The 21427-nt window shown below is 43.7% G+C and overlaps 1 protein-coding gene across 5 annotated transcripts in view; it reads right to left on the bottom strand.

The window, feature by feature from the left end:
* Positions 1-21427, bottom strand: part of arhgap28 (Rho GTPase activating protein 28) — a 188893-nt gene that overhangs the window by 66776 nt on the left and 100690 nt on the right. For all 5 annotated transcript variants that reach the window (XM_055633907.1, XM_055633906.1, XM_055633910.1 and 2 more), the window contains 2 exons: positions 7448-7644; positions 3338-3555 (listed from right to left, as the gene is read on the bottom strand). In XM_055633907.1, the coding sequence (XP_055489882.1) occupies positions 3338-3555; positions 7448-7644 (415 nt within the window). The remainder of the gene's footprint in view (positions 1-3337; positions 3556-7447; positions 7645-21427) is intronic.

Genomic DNA, 21427 nt, shown 5'->3' with positions numbered 1-21427 from the left:
TGGATAGGCAAGGTTTTGGTCTGTTTTGGTCGGATCCCATCCTCAGACCCCACCCTGAAGAAAGATGCAGACACAACATGTCACTTATTCATTCCCTCCAGCGATGCTGACCAATCCTCTGAGTTGCTTCAGCACTTTGGGTTTTCCTCTGGAATTTTGTTCTGGCAACAAGTAAGGATGTTGCATTGATGTGTCGGATATTCTTCAGAGGAAATCACACACAGATGATTACAAACGTAATACAACTTCATTAAACTCATGGATTAGTCAAAATCATTCCTGAAATGAAACAGAAAAAGCAGCCTTTGGCCCATCAAACCTGCACCAGCTTCAGGACAGAACTATTGACGTCATCACTTCCCAACAGACCTATAAATTATCTTCTTTCACTCTTTATTCTGTCGATTTTGAACGATTTTACTAAATCTGCTTCCTCCCATTCTTTCAAGAAGCACAATATTGGAAACATATATTTTCTTATGACACCTCTGGTTCAGTTTCCAATTTACTTTGTAAAGCTGGAAAAGTACAGAAAAGATTTACGAGGATGTTGCCAGGATTTGAGGGCCTGACTACAGGGAGGGGTTGGACAGGGATGTCCTGGGATGTCAGGACTGTCTTATGAAGAAAGACTGGATAGACTTGGTTTGTACTCTCTAGAATTTAGGAGATTGAGAGGGGATCTTATAGAAACTTACAAAATTCTTAAGGGGTTTGACAGGCTAGATGCAGGAAGATTGTTCCCGATGTTGGGGAAGTCCAGGACAAGGGGTCACAGCTTAAGGATAAGGGGGAAATCCTTTAAAACCGAGATGAGAAAAACTTTTTTTCACACAGAGAGTGGTGAATCTCTGGAACTCTCTGCCGCAGAGGGTATTTGAGGCCAGTTCATTGGCTATATTTAAGAGGGAGTTAGATGTGGCCCTTGTGGCTAAGGGAATCAGAGGGTATGGAGAGAAGGCAGGTACAGGATACCGAGTTGGATGATCAGCCATGATCATATTGAATGGCAGTGCAGGTTCGAAGGGCCGAATGGCCTACTCCTGCACCTAATGTTTCTATGTTTCTGTTTCTATGACAGGTTTGGACCTTATTCCTTGGAGGGGAAGAGGCTGAAGGGTGATCTTATGGACGTATACAAGACCATGAGGAGAATGGATAGGGTAAATGCAGAGTCTTTTACCCACAATAGGGAATCACGAACCAGTGGAATGTAGATTTAAGGTGAGAGGGGGAAAGAATCTGAGAGGCAACTTTTACCACACAGAGGGTGGCAGGGATAAGGAACATGCTGCCACAGGAGGTAGTTGAGGCAGGTATAATAACAATATTTAAAATGTATTTGGACAAGTACATGGATAGGAAAGGTTTAGAGGGATATGGGCTAAACGCAGGCAGTTGGAACTAGTGTAGATGGGCATCTTGGTTGGCATGCACAAGTTGGGCCGAAGGACCTGTTTCCGTGCTGTATGACTCTATGATCAAGTCTCTGGCCTCCTTCTCTCTTCCACCTTTTTCCCTTCCACCACAATCAAATTGAAGAAGGATCCCAAACTGAAACATCACCTATTTGTGTTTTCAGGAGATGCTGCCTAACCCACTGAGTTACTCCAACAACATGTGTCTTATTTTGTAAACCAGCATCAGCAGTTCCTCATGTCTCCACCTGAAGTTGAGGAGTAGCACAGTGGCGCAGCAGTAGAATTTCTGCCTTACAGTGCCAGTGACCCAGGTTCAAGCCTGACTGCAGGTACTGTCCGTGTGGAGTTTGTACGTTCTCCCTGTGACCATGTGGGTTTTCTCTGGGTGCACCAGTTTCCTCCCAATTGTAAATTGTCCCTAGTGTGTAGGATTGTGCTAGTGTACAGGGTGATCGCTGGTCGGCGCGGACTCGGTGGCCTGTTTCTGAGCTGTATCTCTAAAGTCAAAATCTTCACGCTTTTTACTACAAGGAAGTACAGGTCCTGTTTATCTGCAGAACTGAAATCAATTATCTCTGGCAGTTGTTTCTCTATTCTTTTCAAGGCTTCACACCCTCCTTGAGTGTGCACCCCATCATTGGCATGCTCCTCCTTCCAAAATCCATACAGTATTTTGGTAGACTTATTTCCTGCATTTTTAATCCATGCATATATGAATAATAAAAAGTCTAATTGTTCACTATAAATTAAAATATCCCTTCCACCTTCACATCCCAGTGCATTCCATTTAACATTGTACAACATAGTTTATTATCCTTCTTACTATTCATTATTAAGATACATTAATACGTACTTTTCTGCAATTAAATTAATCTCTTATCTATCTGTCCAGTTCACTGACCTATCCTTCATCTTGTTTACTACATTTAAAAGTTTTGGGTCACCTGCAAACATTAACATCATACCTTCTGTACCAAAACCCAAGTCATTTATCTACAGTTCAGCACATGTTTATGTTTAATTTCCTCCTCTTCTGAAGACGTTTCGTCTACTGTGGATAATTTCAAAAGGTCTTGTCGGAAGTGAATAGCATATTTGACCGAAGGTATTGCTGAGGAAATCTAGGGATTATTTTACAATTGTGCAGTGTCTTTCATGCATGGAATCATATCCATTTTTGCAATGTACTCGTGAAAGATCAAATCGATCAAGGCTCATTCAAAATAAAACCTATTATTATCAGCCATTTCTGTTGCTCCCGTTGTGAAAATGCTTCATCTTCACATTAACCTGCACATACTCTAACACTGCTTGATATTTGCCAGCACACTCTCACTCTCACAAAGGCAGAAGGTTGTGGGATGAAAACTCACTCTTGTATTGAGCTCAAATCCCAATGCAATATGAAGCAAGATCAGCAATGCCAAACATACCACCTCTCCAATGGAATGGTACACTGTGGCTCCACCTGCACACTCAGGCAGACATATAAAATCCAATGCAATAAAAATGAACTGCTGATGCTGGTTTATACCAAAGATAAGCACACAACGCTGGAGTAACTCAACAGGCCAGGCAGCACCTCTGGAGAAAAAATGGATAGGTGACGTTTCAGGTGGGGAACTTCTTTGGACTGATTGTGGCGGGAACTGGAAGCGAGAAAAGTCTAGGATAAATCAGGGCCGGCAACAGATATCCATTTGGAATAAAATTCCACATCGGGAACAAAATAGTCCTCTCTAAAGTCCAGGACGATATTTCTCACAACCAAAATCTCAGAGCCAATATGGATATAATATCACCAACTAATGACAGCTCATTCTCAAAACATTGTCTAGTACATTGAAATGTTGAGTCCACATCAAAGTACTTCAATGGATGCAAATAACTTGGGATGTCCTGATGTTCTGACTTACCGGAGAGTCCGCAGGACCAAACACGTCTCGAACATCTCGGACTGGCTGCTTGCTCCTCCTCCTGGTGGTCTGGGTGAAGGTGTCCAGCCGGCGCTGGACCGCTGCCGCCTGCGCCCGGGTCAACGTGGACAGCAGCGCCATCCCATTCTCTCCGGCAGCGCCCGACACAAGGGTGGACAATCCCACCTCCTGAAGCCACTCTGCTTCCATTTCCCCTTCTGCAACACAGGTCACACATATTAACGAGAAAATCCAATGCTCCGAACAACAAAAGCGTCAAACCAAGGCTGAGCAATGATTGCAGAGCGAGCATAAAAACTAATCCTTTGGCCCAGACAGCCAAATCCGGCATTTGTAGTGCACACAAGCCTCCTCCTTACCCCTACATCTGACCCTGTAAAAATATGGCAGCGTCAGAATGGAGTGGGCAAGTTATTCTTTATGGAAATTTAGAGACCTTCATCAGAATATAGGTCATTAAAAGCTCTTGCCACACAAAACACAAGTGTTATTACGCATTCCCTTGCCTTTCTCAATACTGTAACTTGAATTTTCCCTGGAGATAATTCAGTATAATTTTACCAGGGTGATACTTGGACCCGTTAGTTAAATATCAGGAAAATATATATCGACAACATTTATAACAACATTTTGAAAAACATTTGCACAGGTGCAGGGATAGGAAATGGTTTGTGGGATATGGGCCAAATGGGACCACCTTAGATGGGACCACCTTAGTTGGGGTATCTTGGTTGGCACAGACAAGTTAGGCTGGAGTGTTCAAGAAGGAACTGCAGATGTTGGAAAATCGAAGGTACACAAAAATGCTGGAGAAACTCAGCGGGTGCAGCAGCATCTATGGAGCGAAGGAAATAGGTGACGTTTCGGGCCAAAACCCTTCTTCAGACTGCTGGAGGTGCTTTTTCCATGCTCCATAACTCCATGACTCCAACTATGTCTGTGGCATCCAGATTTAGAGCAGTGGAGGACGAGTCAATTAGTGTCAGCAAGATACTGAGTGATGAATAGAGAAACATGGATTTCCATCATTTAAGAAGCTCAGGTCTGGGAGGCAAAGTCAAATACCTAGAGCCATACCTTTGGGAATAGTTAGGAAACACTTCTATTTTCAAACATGATGAACTCTAGCATTCTCCCCCTTGTAAATCAATGACAAATTAGATAAATTGATGCTGGCCCAATAGTTAATTTTAAATGCGAGATTGATAGAGCTTTGTCAATCAAAAGGTATTACTTGTTGGAGTGGAAAGGAGCATAAACATAAACATAGTGGGATCATACATCAGCCATAATTTTTTTGCATGTAAATTGTCCCTAGTGTGTAGGATAGTGCTAGTGTATAGGAATCATTGGGTCAGTGAATCTGAATCTGATTTGATGGGCCAGAGAGCCTATTTCCATGCTGTATCTCTAAAGTCTAAAGGATTGCTCTTCTGAGAATTGACATGAAACTAATGGAATGAATGGCCCTCTTCTATGTCATTGTAAGTTGGAAAATGTTTGACAGGATCAAGTTGTATTTCACAATGCTCCTGAGTCACACAAGAAGATATTGGGACAATTATTTCATCGAACTTCAGCCCAATTTGCTGCAGATAACCTCATAATTTTAAGATAAGCTTTTCTTTGTCACTCAGTGCACATGAAGGCAAATAAACCAATAACAATATCCCTGCTACCGGGAGCTTCAGGATTTAGGGACATTAGGAGGGAGGAATGAGACTGATGGAATTACTGTGCTGGCCACTGGCATGGCCCCAATGGGCTTAATGGACCTACGTCAGTCATAATAAGTATTTTTACGAATGAAGAGTGGCCTTTCATTCACCAGATTATCAGTCACAGCACACCTGCACTCAGTTAGTGGATTCCTCATGCAATCCAGCAGCACAGCGCCAACCTCTACACATTTCCCAGATCTCAAGGCTGGGAATCCATCCACTGAACTAAATCAGACCTAACCCAGGAATGAATTACCAGCTGCCAGGAGAAAGCATAAATGCTTTATGCGATTTAATTTAGCGTTAATGTTGTGAATAATTTTGAATTCGAGAACTTTCGTGAATTTTTTTTAAATGTGGAACTATTTATGTTAAATCATTATTTTATCATTTAGAAAGGGGTTTCAAATGTCTTTAAATGCTTGGGGATGTCAATGCAGTTAACCGCTTGCATTGGGAGAGAGCGACACTGGACCTCGCCTTGTTTCTGGAAGCCAGATTCCTAGCAGAAGACAATGATGGTAAAAGCAATGGATTCCATGGTGAAGGTGTACAAAATCGTGGGAGGTGCGATCCTGGTGCGGCTGTGGGATGTTAAAAAAAAAACAATAACAAACCTGATCTTCCTGTGGCTCAGTACTTGAACACCCCATCCCATTCTGTCCTGGGCCTCCTCCATGGCCAGAGTGAGTCCCACCGCAAATTGAAGTAGTAGCACCTCATTTCGCTTGGGCAGTTTACACCCCGGTGGTATGAACATTGACTTCTCCAATTTCAGGTAGTCCTTGCTTTCTGCATCCTTCCCCTCTCCTTCCCAGCTCTCCCACAGCCCACTGTCTCCGCCTCTTCCTTTGTTCGTCATACCTCCTCCCCCTCCCCCACCCCCACATCAGTCTGAAGAAGGGTCTCAACCTGAAACGCCATCTATTCCTTCGCTCCATAGATGCTGCCTCATCCGCTGAGTTTCTCCAGCATTATTGTCTATCTTAAAAAAAATAGGGTCATTATCTTTACACCTGCTCTTCTTAATTAAATTATTGGACAAATGGATGTAGCATTCAGTTAAAGTGTAGTACCTGTTACCTAAAAAATGTTTGAAAGCCACTTTTCTAAGAGAAGGAGAATACTGTGCATTGGAAGATGCTGAGAACAGATTTTGGTAAGAGCTGCTGTGTTTAAGGAGCACAGGACATGATAGAGAGCAGGAGAGGTTTACTGGAGGAGATTAAAACACTTAAATTGAACTTCTTCACTTCAGAGACCTCAGGAGTTCCATGGTCTTCACAGTAATGGAAATACACATGCGTTAAATGTTCAGGGATGAGTTTGATTTAGTTTATTATAATTGCCACATGTACCCAAGGTACAGTGAAAAGCTTTTGTTTGTGTGCTATCCAGTCAAAGACTACAGAAATGCAACCAAGCTGTCCACAGTGCACAGATAAAGGATAAAGGATACAACATTTAGTTCAAGATTAAAAAATAGTTCAAAGGTCTCCAATGAGGTAGATGGGAGGTCAGGACAACACTCTTGCTGATAAGTGGACTGTTCAGTTGCCTGATAACAGATGAAAATGTTCCTCAATTTGGAGATACGCATTTCCAAACTTCTGTATCTCTTGCCCAATGGGAGAGGGGAAAAGAGGGAGTGACCAGGGTGAAAGGAGATTAAATAGAGTGTTGTTAGTGTAAGAAATTTGTGGAAAAATAGTGTAAGAATAGTGATATTGAAATAAAACTGCAAAGAGTGGAACAATTGTAAAGTTTGATCATAGATTCTCTTCTGGGACAGCATGCAAAGACTTGCCTCACTCCTGTGTCATCTTGGATTAGTGGATAAAGAAGTTAACAAACTTGCACCACAAAAGTGTACGTTGTTGACAGTTAATTTATTTTAAATGTAGTTTCGTTTCTGCCATCAGAAATCCTGTCTCTCCATCACATTGGTGAATGTAAAAGCAACAAAGGCAATAGGATAAAAAAATATTTAACTTGGCAGTCCCCAATACTGATTCTCTACTGTAGGAATCTCAAGACACAGTTTAAAATACTTGGTAGCCACGAGAGCCCATTGCTACTGAATATAGTTTTTCCATTTCCATATATTGTAAAATTAGATCCAGGAGATGCACAGCAGGAATGTGACACTTGCAATAAATTCCTTCGGCTTCCATTTTAACCTTTATTTCCTCTCAATGCTGTAAAAATGCAGACTTTATTTTCCATGCCTCGTTGTGATTACATAAGGTCATGTAACTGATGGAGAAAAAACTTTACTTGATGAATCATCAGGCTTTCTTTAGCTGATGAGTTAAACACCACATTCTCACCAGTGACCATGATGTCCACTCTCACTCAGAGAACTCACCTTCCGATGGCTTGACTTCCACTAGTGGCTGCTCCTCTTGTCCATTCTGTCTGCTTTCCTTAATGCTCCTCACCTCACTCCAGAAGTCCTCCATTGAGGAGCTCTCAACAGATTCCTGAGATATGGAGCGACCAAATACCTGTGGACACTGCAGCTCCCGCGAAACAGATGAGCTCATCCTTCTGAAACGCAGCTTCCTGCAGGGAGAATAAAGAGGCTCTTTAACAGAGGTCTGTCTTGTCTTCACTCCCAAAAGCCTACAGGACTGCAGATAATGTCACACAGCTGGTGTCTGCCCATGGAATCAAAATCCTGACAGTTCAGTGTATGTCTGACATGGATTAGCAAGGTACAAGACAACTTTGTTTTCTCATGAAGACATTTCTGATGGTTTGGATTTAGCTCCAGAGTTTCTTATGCGTTGTGTGCTCAATTTCTTCTGGGGGATTGCAAAGGGTTTTTTCCTCTGTTTGCAGAAAAGCACAAGACAAAGTCAACACTTAATCTAAGCATCATAACCCTTCTACAAGCACAATGCAACACTGGCAAAATCCTAGAAGCAGTCTGCCTGAACCAAATTATTGGATGGATGCACAGCATGGAGGCTCTCTAGCAGAAGAAATGACGCCTTAACGAATAGGAGCAGGGCATTTTGGAAAAGAGTGCATATTAACAGGTACTTCGATTTGTCTTCTATTGGGATTGAAGGGGCTGGCAGGAGAGTTGGCCACCACACTGAGGACTTTGTGGAACTGATGCGCTACAAAGCTGAGAACTATATTCTGCACTTTGTATCTTCCTCTTTGTTTTATCTATTATACGTGTTTGAACTGATTGTATCTATACTTTAGTAGACTTTATAGATACAATGCAGAAACAGGACCTTCCTCCCACCGAATCTGAGCTGACCTGCAATCACTCCTACACTAACACTATCCTACATACTAGGGACAATTTAAAAACTTACCAAAACCAATGAACCTACAAACCTGTACATCTTTTGAGTGTGGGAGGAAACCAGGGCACCCGGAGAAAACCCATGCCATCACACGGAGAACGTACATACTCTGTACAGACCGCACCCTTAGTCAGGAGTGAACCAGAGCCTCTGCTGTTTAAAAGGCAGCAACTCTACCATTGTGCCACTGCACCTCTATATGTTATATTTGATTTGTTTGGATGGCGTGCAAGACAAATCTTTTCACTGTATCTCGGTACACGTGACAATAATAAACCTAATCCAGAGTTGCTCACAAGGTCTTGCACAGAAATTGGACTATTTAGTGCCCCAAAGCTATCCCCTCCAAATCACAGTCACCTAACTCCATACCCAGGCTCGGAAATCGCTATCAAAACATGGGGGGGACACAATTTCTTGGCGGCCGCGCGCATGCGCACACACGCGAGGCTTCAGCCTTGGGCCCTGTGGACGGTAACATCGGAAGCTGACCTGGTTGGTGACCAACTCCGAACTCCAGCAACAGCAGCTTCATCCTCCTTGAATCGTGGGGCTTCAATCAGCCCGTTCACGGGGCCTTTCATGGGAAAACGGGGGCTTCAACATCGGGAGCCTCGATCGCCTCGATGCAGCAGTTTGATTTTAAACCGCGCCAGGCGCTGAAAGGCCCCGCGAACGGGCCGATTCAGCACTTAGAAAGCATCTGGTAAAGTCCGGATTACAAAACATGAAGGGGGATTGTCCCCCACCTCTCAAAGCATGGAGTGGACGTGTTCCTTTCCCCCCCCCCCCCCCTCATGTCCGTACCCTTGCCTTTCCCCCATTTCACTTTGGTTGATCTGAGATTGACTGATTGAATAATTAACCCAACATTAGCTATCACCTTTGTTTCCCAACTTCAATCCAAGAAGATGTGTCTTTGCCTTTCAGACTCTGACCGCTGGTCAAAGATATATTTACCAGCATAAATAATTTTTTCTATCAGTTCCCCTTAATAATCCGATTTGTCCCGAACATCAAGGGACCGCAGGAAGGATTACGACAGTGATAATGCTGGAGCCATCTGCTCCAGAATTCCATAAACTTAACTTCCTGGTGCATTATTCAGGGTTGAATGGATCCTTTTTTAAAGAGAGCTTTTCCAGCATTTAGATTCGATTGACATAATAAATTCGGGCTCCGAGCCTGAAGCAAAGGTGACGGCTTGCAGGAAAGTCAGTGAAAGAACAAGAAAATCTGCAATGGTAAATTAATAAAAAAACTATTTTGGTTGAGGAAAAGATGTCAGAGATTTCAAAGATGTCAGAAAGTGATACCCTTTCAATTCTGCTTCTCCCTGAAGAACAGCTCAATGCGCTGACCAAAATATCTCATGCTGGCATTTATATTTGTGAATGGTGGCAGCTGAGGCTGCTCTCTCCACAGCCATCAACGGAACTGTGACAGCAAATGAGTCACGTGTCTGGTGTGGCTCTGCACTGACACTGCACTGTAATGGTTCAGTGAAGTGCTCGCTGGAATAGTGCGTCAGTGGGCATGATCCGCGGCGGGTTAGATTACAAAGTTGCAGACAGCAGCTTAGGATAGAAGTAATGGATGACAACTTGTGACAGAAGTAATGGTGATAAGTTACTGAGTGTGGATGGGAATAGGCAGGCGGAGAGCTGTGGTTAAAAGCACAAGGCAGCACCACGCGAAGATTTAATCTTTCCGTAAAATGAACATTTTTGTGTTGCTTCTATCCTCCATCAAAAGCACTGATTTTTTTATTCACTTTCCAAGATGGGCGGCATAGTGGTACAGCTGTAGAGTTGCTGTGTTACAGCGCCAGAGATCCGGGTTTGATCCTGGCTAGGGGTGCTGTCTGTATGGAGTTTCCACCTGTCCCTGTGATCGCGTGGGTTTTCTTCGGGTGTTTCGTTTTAGTCCCACATCCGAAAGACGTGCAAGTTTGTAGGTTAATTGGCTTCTGTAAATTGTCCCTAGTGTGTAGGATAGAACTAGTGTGTGGGAGATAGCTGGCTGGTGTGGACACAGTGGCCCAAAGGGCCTGTTTCCACACAGTATCTTCAAATCAAAATCTAAAAATCTAAAAAAATCTTTAAAAAAATTGTAGGCATTACTGGCAAGGCCAGCATCCAAATTGCATCCTTCATTCTGTGTAAAAAAACTGAGTTCTCATATTTCCATTTAACCTTCCCCCTCTCACCTTATAACTATGCCCCTGTCTGACATTTCCACCCTTGGAAAGGGGTTCTGACTATTATGCCTCTCATAATGTTATATACTTCCACCAAGTCATGGACTCTCCAGAAAAACAATCCAAGGTTACTCTCTTCATACTGTAGTTAACACTCTCTGATTCAGGCAGTATCTGCGTAAACATCTCTCTGATGCCTCCACATCCTGTCAGTTAATAGGGCAACAAGGACTGCACACCATATCCTAATTGGGCCTAACTAAAGGTGTATAAAGTCTGCAACATGACTTCCTAACTCCTATGCTCAATTACCTGGCCTATGAAGGCAAGCATACAATTTGCCTTCTTTACTTTAGACTTTAGAGGTACAGCGCGGAAACAGGCCCTTCAGCCCACCATCCCTAATGTGTAGGATAATGCTAGTGTACAGGGTGATCGGTGTCCGTGCCGACCAGCGATCACCCTGTACACTATCACTATCCTACACATTAGGGACAATTTACAATTTTTACCGAAAGCAAATTAACCTACAAACCTTTACATCTTTGGGATGTGGGAGGAAACCAGAGCACCCGGAGAAAACCCACATGGTCACAGGGAGAATGTACAAATTCCAAACTGACAGTGCGCGTAGCCAGGATTGATTCGATCTACGTGTGTTTTTAGTTTCAGGGAGCTATCAACTTGAACTTCATGGTCCCCCTGTATAACAATGCAATTAAGGGTTTAAGACGGAACTGCAGATGCTGGAAAATCGAAGGTAGACAAAAGTGCTGGAGAAACTCAGCGGGTGCGGCAGCATCTATGGAGCGAAGGAAATAGGCAACGTTTTGGGCCAAAACCCTTCAGACTGATGTAGGCGGGGAAGAAGAAAGGAAGAGGAGGAGCCAGAGGGCTGAGGGAGAGCTGAGAAGGGGAGGAGACAATAAGGGCTACCGGAAATTGGAGAAGTCAATGCCCTAGCGAAAAATGAGGTGCTGCTCCTCCAATTTCCGGTGGTGCTCACTTTGGCAATGGAGGAGGCCCAGGACAGAAAGGTCAGATTCGGAATGGGAGGGGGCGTTGAAGTGCTGAGCCACCGGGAGATCAGGTAGGTTATTGCGGACCGAGCGGAGGTGTTCAGCGAAACGATCGCCAAGCCTACGCTTGGTCTCACCGATGTAGATCAGCTGACATCTAGCGCAGCGGATGCAATAGATGAGGTTGGAGGAAGTGCAGGTGAAACCTGGAACGACTGCTTGGGTCCTTGAATGGAGTCGAGGGGGGGAGGTAAAGCGACAAGTGCAGCATTTCTTGCGGCTGCAAGGGAAAGTGCCCGGGGAGGGGGTGGTACAGGTGAGAAAGGAAGAATTGACCAGGGAGTTATGGAGGGAGCGGTCTTTGCGGAAAGCAGACAGAGGGGGGGGGGGAGATGGGAAGATGTGGCGAGTGGTGGGGTCACGTTGGAGGTGGCGGAAATGACAGAGGTTCCACACCAGGGCATCGGAAATGTCCTCATTCTTCAGGGAACGGGGGTTCCCCTCCCCTACTATAGATGAGGCTCTCACCAGGGTTTCTTCAATACCCCGTAACACTGCTCTCTCTCCCCATCCCCCCCACTCGTATCAAGGGCAGAGTCCCCCTAGTCCTCACCTTCCACTCTACCAGCCGTCACATACAACAAAAATTGTCATTTTCGCTGTTGGACTGCTTTTGAATTCTTTCAGGTGCCTGCAATAATAACAAATCTGAAAAAAACTACTTCCAGGATCTGTCTCACAACATCATACTTTACCACAGAGTGGCAACCACTGGAAGTAGGCATCATGGCGGGATGCACCATCTCCCCGTTGACCTTCACTATGAAAATGGAGCTCATTATCAGAGCATCAAATTGGGTTGTGGGAGGAAAACGGCTACAGTGTGGTCAGCGATTGCCACTGATACGAGCCTATATGCACGATATAACAACACTAACAACAACTGTCCCCTGCACCAAGAGACTTCTGGAAAAACTTCATCAAAACATCACATGGGCAAGGATGAAGATTAAACCCAGCAAGTGCAGAAGCATCTCCATTGTCAAAGGTCAAGTCAAGGATCAAAGATTTCATATTGACGGAATACCTGTTCCACCTGTTTCAGAAATGCCAGTGAAGAGTTTGGGCCGATGGTATGATGCAAAGCTCAGGGAGACAGCAGTTTGAACAACTCAAAAAGGATACCATCATGCACATAGCTCGCCTCAACAATTTGGCATACTACCAAGAATCATGTGGCCTTTAACAATGTGTGAAATCCCCATCAACAAAGTGGAAAAGGTGGAAAGAATGATCAGCACACATGTGAAACAGTGGCTTGGACTTCCACGATGCTTAAGTGCTGTCGGACTGTACGGGAGTGGTAAATCGGAATTACCCATTGCAGGACTTGTGGAAGAGTTCAAATGCACTAAAGCAAGGTTGGTCATGACCCTCACTGAATCTGAAGATACTGTTATTCGAACAGCGGCCCCTTGTGTGGCAACGGGGAGGAAGTGGACCCCATCTGAAGCCGTTCAGAATGCTAAGTCTGCTCTTCATTTCCGGGATGTGGTTGGCCAAGTCCAACACGGGAGAGCCGAACTCAGGCTCATCCCAAAAGCTCCTCAATGGCACAATGGTATCCTATGATAGCCTTCTACGTTGTCCACAATTTTTGTGTCATCTGCAATGCTAATAACAGACCCATCTACATCATCTTGATCTTTCTATAGGTAAGCCAGTCCTCAATGCAAACTGCGAGCTCAACGTGGATTCCATGCATTTTAAACTTCTGGATCAGCCTTTCCACTCCGCCGTTAAATAATGGCTGATCTATCTTTCCCTCTCAACCCCATTCTCCTGCCTTCTCCCCATAACCCCTGATACCCGGACTAATCAAGAATATGTTAATCTGCACCCTCGGAATATCCATTGACTTGGCCTCCACAGCCTTCTGTAGATATGAATTCCACAGATTCACCACCCTTTGACTAAATAAATTCCTCCGTATCTCCTTTCTAAAGGTATCCTTACGTCTTGGTAGAGTAGACTTGATGGCCTGATTCTACTACTATTCCTTTAGACCTTTTATACTGAGGCCATGGCCTCTGGTCCTAGACTCTTCCACTTGTGGAAACGACAGGACTACAAGCATATTTTCCCTTCTTTATCATTGAGTTGTGCTATCCCCTCCCTATCCTCTCCCTAATCACCCTCTACTTTTCAAATGTATAAAATACCTTGGGATTCTCTCTTGTTTGTACCCTCCTCACCAATCACTGGCCAACACCAAACACACCAATAACTACCGCAGGAGGCAAGGTCCTATCCTTGCAGTGATCTGCTGTCTGGAGCAACTCCTTTAATGGTTTATTCAGGAGCTCCGGTGTGCTACTGCCTCAGTAACAATACGAGCCAAAAACTACAGTGTGGCCTTGTATTGGTGGGTCAATCAATCGTCAGAAAAATATACCAGATATCCAAATCTCCCTCAATTTGTATGCCAATATTTATATGCAAATTCAGTGCTAATTTCCCTTCCTCTCAATTCACTATGTTCCAACCCACATTCCCATTGACATTCTCTCTCTATTTATTCACCTATTCTTTCTTTCTCAACCACAAAGACATTACTTGTATACATTATTTGTAATAAAAAAGGAATTGCCAATACTGGTTTGTACCAAAGACAAACAAGATACTGGAGTAACTCAGCGGGTCAGGCAGCATCTCTTGAGAAAATGGATAGGTGACTTTTCGGGTTGGGACTCTTCTTCAGACTGATTGTATGGGGTGCAGGGGGTTGAACTGGAAGCAAGAAACGATGAGGATAAATTAGGGCTGGCCACAGATCACCTCATCAGGAAAGTTGGTTCCCTAACAGGCCAATTGTTGGATAGGTACAGTGTGATACCAAGAAGGATACTTTGTTGCAAACTGGGGAACTGGGTAACTTACCTTGTGGAGGAAGAGGGGAAAAGGGGGTGGGGAATACAAGGGGAGGAGGGACAGGGAGCAATGCTTCCTGACCCACTAAGTTACTCCAGCATTTTCCGTCCGTTACATATTTTTTGCTATTCTTTTCTCAGGATGTATGCTTTGCTGGCATGGCCAGCTTCATCACCCATCCTTAATTGCTTTCAAGAAATTGGTAGAGAACAGCCTTCCTGTATTGTTGAAGCGATTCAGTCTCTCATGCTTGCTTCACCAGTCAATAAGATCATGGTTGACTTTTTACATTCGCACCACTTCTGTGACCCAACCCTATATACACTGAATTACCGTCACAAATAACCCCTTTCATATAATGCACACAAGCAGAGACAGAGAAGGGGTGGAAGTTTGCTCTTTGTTTTATGCACTGGATGGATGATATTTAATCTAGAACATAGGGCACAGACAGTACTGCGCAGAACTAGGCCCTCTGGCCCACAGTTTCTGTGCCGAAAAGTATGTCAAGACCAACTCTTTTAGTTTAGTTTAGTGATACAGTGGGGAAACAGACCCTTCGGCCCACCGAGTCTGCGCCGATCAGCGATCCCTGTACACTAACACGATCCTACACACTAGGGACAATTTCCAATCGTTACTGAAGCCAATTAACTTACGAACCTTTACCTCTTTGGAGTGTGGGAGGAAACCAGAGCACCCAGACAAAACGCACCCGGTCACAGTGAGAACATACAATCTCCACACAGACAGCACCCATGGTCAGGATCGAACCAGAGTCTCTGCCGCCGTAGGGCAATAACTTTACCGCTGCGCCACTGTGCCGCAACTCTTATCTGCTTGTACATATTCATTCTCCCTCCATTCCCTGCGTCAATCTAAAAGTCTCTTAAATGCTACTATCATATCTGCGTCCACCATTATTCATCGACTTAAATGAACCCAATTTCTGAAGTGAAGTTAAACTCGAGTTACCATGTCTTGTACTCAAAGTGTGCAACAGAGAAACAAGCATCAACCCCAGAATCTTTGACATTATTATTCCCAACCAAACCACAGACGTCTTGAATTCCAACAGATTAAATGCCCAGCATTGTGCGATTCCAAGCCAACATATGCAAGCTTCATTTTTAGGAGCCTCTCATAAATAGAAATAGCCCCACCAGTTGTTCATGGCAATAATAGAAGAGAATCCAAAGTGTCTATGATGGGCAACAAAAAGGCGATCTCATGTATTTTATTAGTTAATATAAATTAACGCTGGACATCCTGACCGACTGGTATTGTGATCGACTGATGCAATTCTGAATTCCATAATTTCACATAAAAACTATTTCATTGGCTACAGGAGACCCAAAGTCATTAAAGAAATGATAGAAATACAAGCCTCTCCTTTTTTCCACCTATAAAGGGGAATACAGCAGTCAATTCAGTAATGAACAGTCATAGAACATAGAACAGTACTGAAGATGCGTCTCAACCTGAAATGTCACGCATTCCTTCTCTCCAGAGATGCTGCAAGTCCCGCTGAGTTACTCCAGCATTGTGTGTCCATCTTCAGTGTATAACCGCTGCAATTCCTTCCCACACAGAACAGTATAACACAGGAACAAAGTCTTCAGCCCATAATGTTTGTGCCGATCATAATGCCAATATAAACAAATCTAATCTGCCTGTACATGATCCATGTTCCCACCATTCCCTGCATATCCATGTGCCTATCTAAAAGCCTCTTAAGCACCACTATCGCACCTGCCTCCACCAACACCCGTGGCAGTGTGGCCCAGGCCCCAACCACCCTCGGTAAAAAAACTTGCCGCACATCTCCTTTAAACTTTGCTGCTCTAACCTTAAAGCCATGCCCTCGAGACTTTGGCATTCCCACCCTGGAAAAAACGTGCTGACTGTCCACCTTATCCATGCCTATATCATAATTTTATTTACTTCTGTCTGGTCTTTCCTCAACCTCTAGCATACCAGAGAAAATAATCTAAGACACAAGGAACTGCAGATGCTGGTTACAATAAAAACAGACACAAAATGTTGGAGTAACTCAGCGGGTCAGGCAGCATCTCAGGAGGACATGGATAGGTGCCGTTTCTAGTCTGAAAAAGGGCCCTGACCTGAAACGTCACCTATCCATGTTCACCAGAGATGCTGCCTGACCCACCGAGTTACACCTGCACCTTTAGTCCCCCCCCCCCAAAGTTAATTCAATATTGCCTATATTACACAATCAGCCCCAGTTTAAATTATTGCAGCATATCAAGCTTTTACATGTGATCATCTCCAGTATACATACTGAGTTTTATGCCTTGTTGCTGTTCATCAAGAGAAGACACCATTCACATCGTCACGTGATGGTGATCGAGAGGTGACCTGACCAGATTGCAGTCTTGTCTCAAGCGGAGAAGCACCGATCTTTCTAACCTCCACAGTGAACACAGTCGAACTTAGATCCACTGACAGCGAAGGAATGGTTTTCTGAGCAACTAATTTGAGACGCAGTTTCAAGATGAATGAGGCTCCAGCCCCTTCTCTCTCGCTCGCACATCATCAAAATATTCCATTCACCATTGTGTTGAAAACACTGCGTAACAGTGAACAAATATCAACACAATTCACCCTGCAGCCCCCAACAGTTTTAATGTCTGTGATTTGACATGCTGGGCCACACTGTCTCCTTTTGATTTCCACCGATTTAAAAACAGAAGAATGACTTCAGTCAGGGCAATTCCGTATCTCCAGGCAATCGATCTTATAAATATCAGTCTGTTTTGCCTCTGCTGACTGTGATGCAATGACCTCTGCGAACAAGAGTGGATCAGGCGCGGTTTTGGTGACAACCACAGTCAAATAGACTGCTCTGCTCATTTTAATTGTCCGGTCTTGGGGATTATATGCTGCATACAGTGCCAGATAGACAGCAATGTCTCCAAGAGACCATGTCCACCTATGACTCACTGGGTTCAGGAGAGGGAAGATGTCATTAAGATCAAAATAAAGCATCGTGCCAAAAGATGTTATCTGGAGTGTGGAAGAATGCAAGATAAACCACCGTTGTTGTACTAGTTTCACCGTCGTCCTGGTGAGTTTCATTCAACGTATAACTCATTAACACCCAGCCCACAGCCAACAGGACCGTTTCCTCAATCATTGTTACTTTTTGCATATCTTTCATTTACTTGTTCTACAGTATATCTCTTTAAACCACCGTCGATATCTCTCGTTTCCCTTCGCCTGATTCACAATCTGAAGAAGAGTCTCGACCCAAAATGTCACCTATTCCTTTTCTCCAGAGATGCTGCCTGACCCGCTGAGTTACTCCAGCTTTTTGTGTCTATCTTTGGTTTAAACCGGTATCTGCAGTGCCTTCCTACACAAGAGGCAATAAGTGTTGCCCTTAAATATTGTCCGAGTGTGTATTGCCCCGAATGTCCATTGCCAAAATGTAAAGACATATTTATACCATAGGTAAGAGATGCAAATCAGTGAAATCCAGTGACTTGGTTTATTTTAAATGCAGTTGATATAGTTAAAGCATTAGGAGGGGTTACTTTTGTGTACCATTATTCTATTTTACCATTGCATCTTAGTGAGTTGGGTTAGTGCACCTACATATACTACGGGTGGTACAGCAGACAGTATTGTTGCTTCAGTGTCTGGGACCAGCATTTGACTCTTATCGTGGGTGCAAGCAATACAAATTTGAACATTTTCCCCACGTCAGGGTGTCTTTCTACTGACTGCTCAGTTTCCTCACAGCTCCAAAGTTGATGCTGATAGGTTCATGTGCACCTATGAATTACCCCTTACTGAGAATAAATGACAAAATCAAATTGCCAATGATCATGTGAATATAGAGCAGGATTGTAGAGGAATGAGACTGTTGGGATTGGTCGACTAGGAACCAGCATAGAACTAATGGGCTGAATGGCTTCTCTCAGGGCCTTAATAATCAGGGAAGGATAGGGTCTCCATTCAGTGAGAGGATATCCATACTCTCCAGAGATGCTGCCTGACCCGTTGAGTTATTCTGGCACTTTGTGTCATTTTTTGAAAAACCAGCATCTGAAGTTTCCTGTTTAAACAGAAATCAACACATATTCTTGGAGTCGCCAGGTTTGCAGGAGACAGTTTCAGTGCCCTATATGCACCTTCTTTAATGTGTAGCTTCTCCATCAGTTTAATAATGCACTCAAACAGTTTCCCATGAAAAAACAAATAAAATAATTGGAAAAAACAAAAAGAGTTGACATCACAGTGGATGGAAATAAATCCTACAACAGAGGTTGCTTTTGCATCCCACATGATTAGTGGGCTGGCTGATTTCAGAATGGCCTAATCCTGGCTGAATTCTTGCAAGTCTGCAAACTCTGTCCATTCACTAAGTGATAGACCCACGGGTGATTATTTACGACAAGTTACCAAGAAATGAGCTGTATTTGTTTCTGTGTTGTTACTTTACTTCCTGGCAAATAATATATTCAATTGCAAACCCTAGCACAATGTAAATGTTCCTAAAACTGACACTTATCTCTTGGTTCCCCACTGGTGCTTTCAAAGATAAGCAATCACACTCCATTGCAACCTAATGTTGAAAATGAAATTGGACAAAATAGCCGCACATTTGGATAGCAGTAACAGGATCGGTCGGAGTCAGCAAGGATTTATGAAGGGGAAATCATGCTTGACTAATCTTCTGGAATTTTTTGAGGATGTAACTAGGAAAATGGACAAGGGAGAGCCGGTGGATGTAGTGTACCTGAACTTTCAGAAAGCCTTTGATAAGGTCCCACATAGGAAATTAGTGGGCAAAATTAGAGCACATGCGGGTAGGGTACCGAGATGGATAGAAAATTGGTTGACAGACAGGAAATAAAGAGTAGGGATTAACGGGTCTCTTTCAGAATGGCAGGCAGTGACTAGTGGGGTACAGCAAGACTCGGTGCTGGGACTGCAGCTATTTACAATATACATTAATGATTTAGATGAAGGAATTAAAAGTAACATTAGCAAATTTGCAGATGACACAAAGCTGGGTGGCAGTGAGGAGGATGCTATGAGGATGCAGGGTGACTTGGACAGGTTGGGTGAGTGGGCAGATCCATGGCAGATGCAGTTTAATGTGGATAAATGTGAGGTTTTCCACTTTGGTGGCAAGAACAGGAAGGTAGAATGGTATCAAGTTAGGTAAAGGGGAAGTACAACAAGATCTGGGTGCAGCGTAGGTTCACGAGGTTGATTTCCGGGATGGCTCGACTGTCATATGTTGAAAGAATGGAGCGACTGGGCTTGTATACACTGAAATTTAGAAGGATGAGAGGATATCTTATTGAAACATAAGATTATTAAGGGTTTGGACATGCTCGAGGCAGGTAACATGTTCCCGATGTTGGGGGAGTGCAGAACCAGGGGCCACAGTTTAAAAATAAGGGGTAGGCCATTTAGAACGGAGATGAGGAAAAACGTTTCACCCAGAGAGTTGTGAATCTGTGGAATTCTCTGCCTCAGAAGACAGTGGAGGCCGATTCTCTGTATACTTTCAAGAGTGAGTTTGTTAGAGCTTTTAAAGATAGTAGAGTCAAGGGATATGGGGAGAAGGCAGGAACAGGGTACTGATTGTGAATGATCATCCATGATTACAGTGAATGGCGATGTTGGCTCGAAGGGCCAAATGGCCTCCTCCTGCACCTATTGTCTATTGTGTATTGAAATGGCCTTCTAGCAATCACTGGCAAAGCTATTATTTACCAGAATTACCAGAAACCCGAGGACATAGGTTTAAGGTGAGAGAGAAAAGATTTAATAGGAACCCAAGGGACAATTTTTTTAACAAACACGGAAGGTGGGGGGGGTATATGGAACAAGCTCCCCGAGGAAGTTATTTAGGAAGGTACTATGACAACATTTAAAAGGCATTTGGACAGGTACATGGATAGGATAGGTATAGATGGCTAGGAGCCAAACATCGGTACGTGGGACTAGAGTAGATGGGCAATCTTGGTCATCATGGGCAAGTTGAATAGGAGGATTCTATTTTATATACGCAGACTCCGAATATCCATTTTGGAATTCTCCACTTAATATACTTTATACTCTTCCTGCTTAACTACCCGGAATATACATTCCTGCTTACACTTCCCTTACTTTTGTTTGCAAGCCGCAGCTGACACAGTGCCCTTAGGGCTTCTGTATGATAATAAACATCAAATCCGTGGAACAATTGACCATTTCATTGAGGATCATGCAAAAACTAAAGCCAAGCACATGCACATTTTTCACACGCACATCATTCCTAGAAGTGTTTAGCCAGGGTTAGCATTTGTTGATGATCACTGCCAGATAAAACTGTGCCTAGTGGGTCATTCCATGCTCAAATCACTTAAGAGTGTTTGTGGGTTTACCTGGCATCAGGTACACACCTAATGATGTAGGTGTGTACCTGATGTAGGAAGGAACTGCAGATGCTGGTTTCAACCGTAGACACAAAAAGCTGGAGTAACACAGCGTAACAGGTAGCATTTCTGGAGAGAAGAAATGGGTGACGTTTCGGGTTAAGACCCTTCTTCAGACCTAATGATGTTCTAACCTGCACCTTACACATTTCCTTCCTTAGCAAAATAAGTTACAACTGGCAACTTTCAACGAACATTCACATCACCAAGACCATGGGCATTTTGTCAATTAGACTTCCAATGAAGAGACTCCACTCTGACGTTGATCCACAGCATCCTCAGGTTTCAATGCTCAGAATATCTGAAACTCTGTAGCTGACGACTCAATCACTGGTTAAGATCTTCTTACACCATTGATCAGAGTTTACCGCTGCATTCTCAGCTTCATGCGTCATTCCTCATCTTAATGAGGTG

The sequence above is a fragment of the Leucoraja erinacea genome, chromosome 4 (assembly GCF_028641065.1).
Source record: "Leucoraja erinacea ecotype New England chromosome 4, Leri_hhj_1, whole genome shotgun sequence".
NCBI classification, from domain to species: domain Eukaryota; kingdom Metazoa; phylum Chordata; class Chondrichthyes; order Rajiformes; family Rajidae; genus Leucoraja; species Leucoraja erinaceus.
This window is presented reverse-complemented; position numbering and strand designations above follow the sequence as displayed.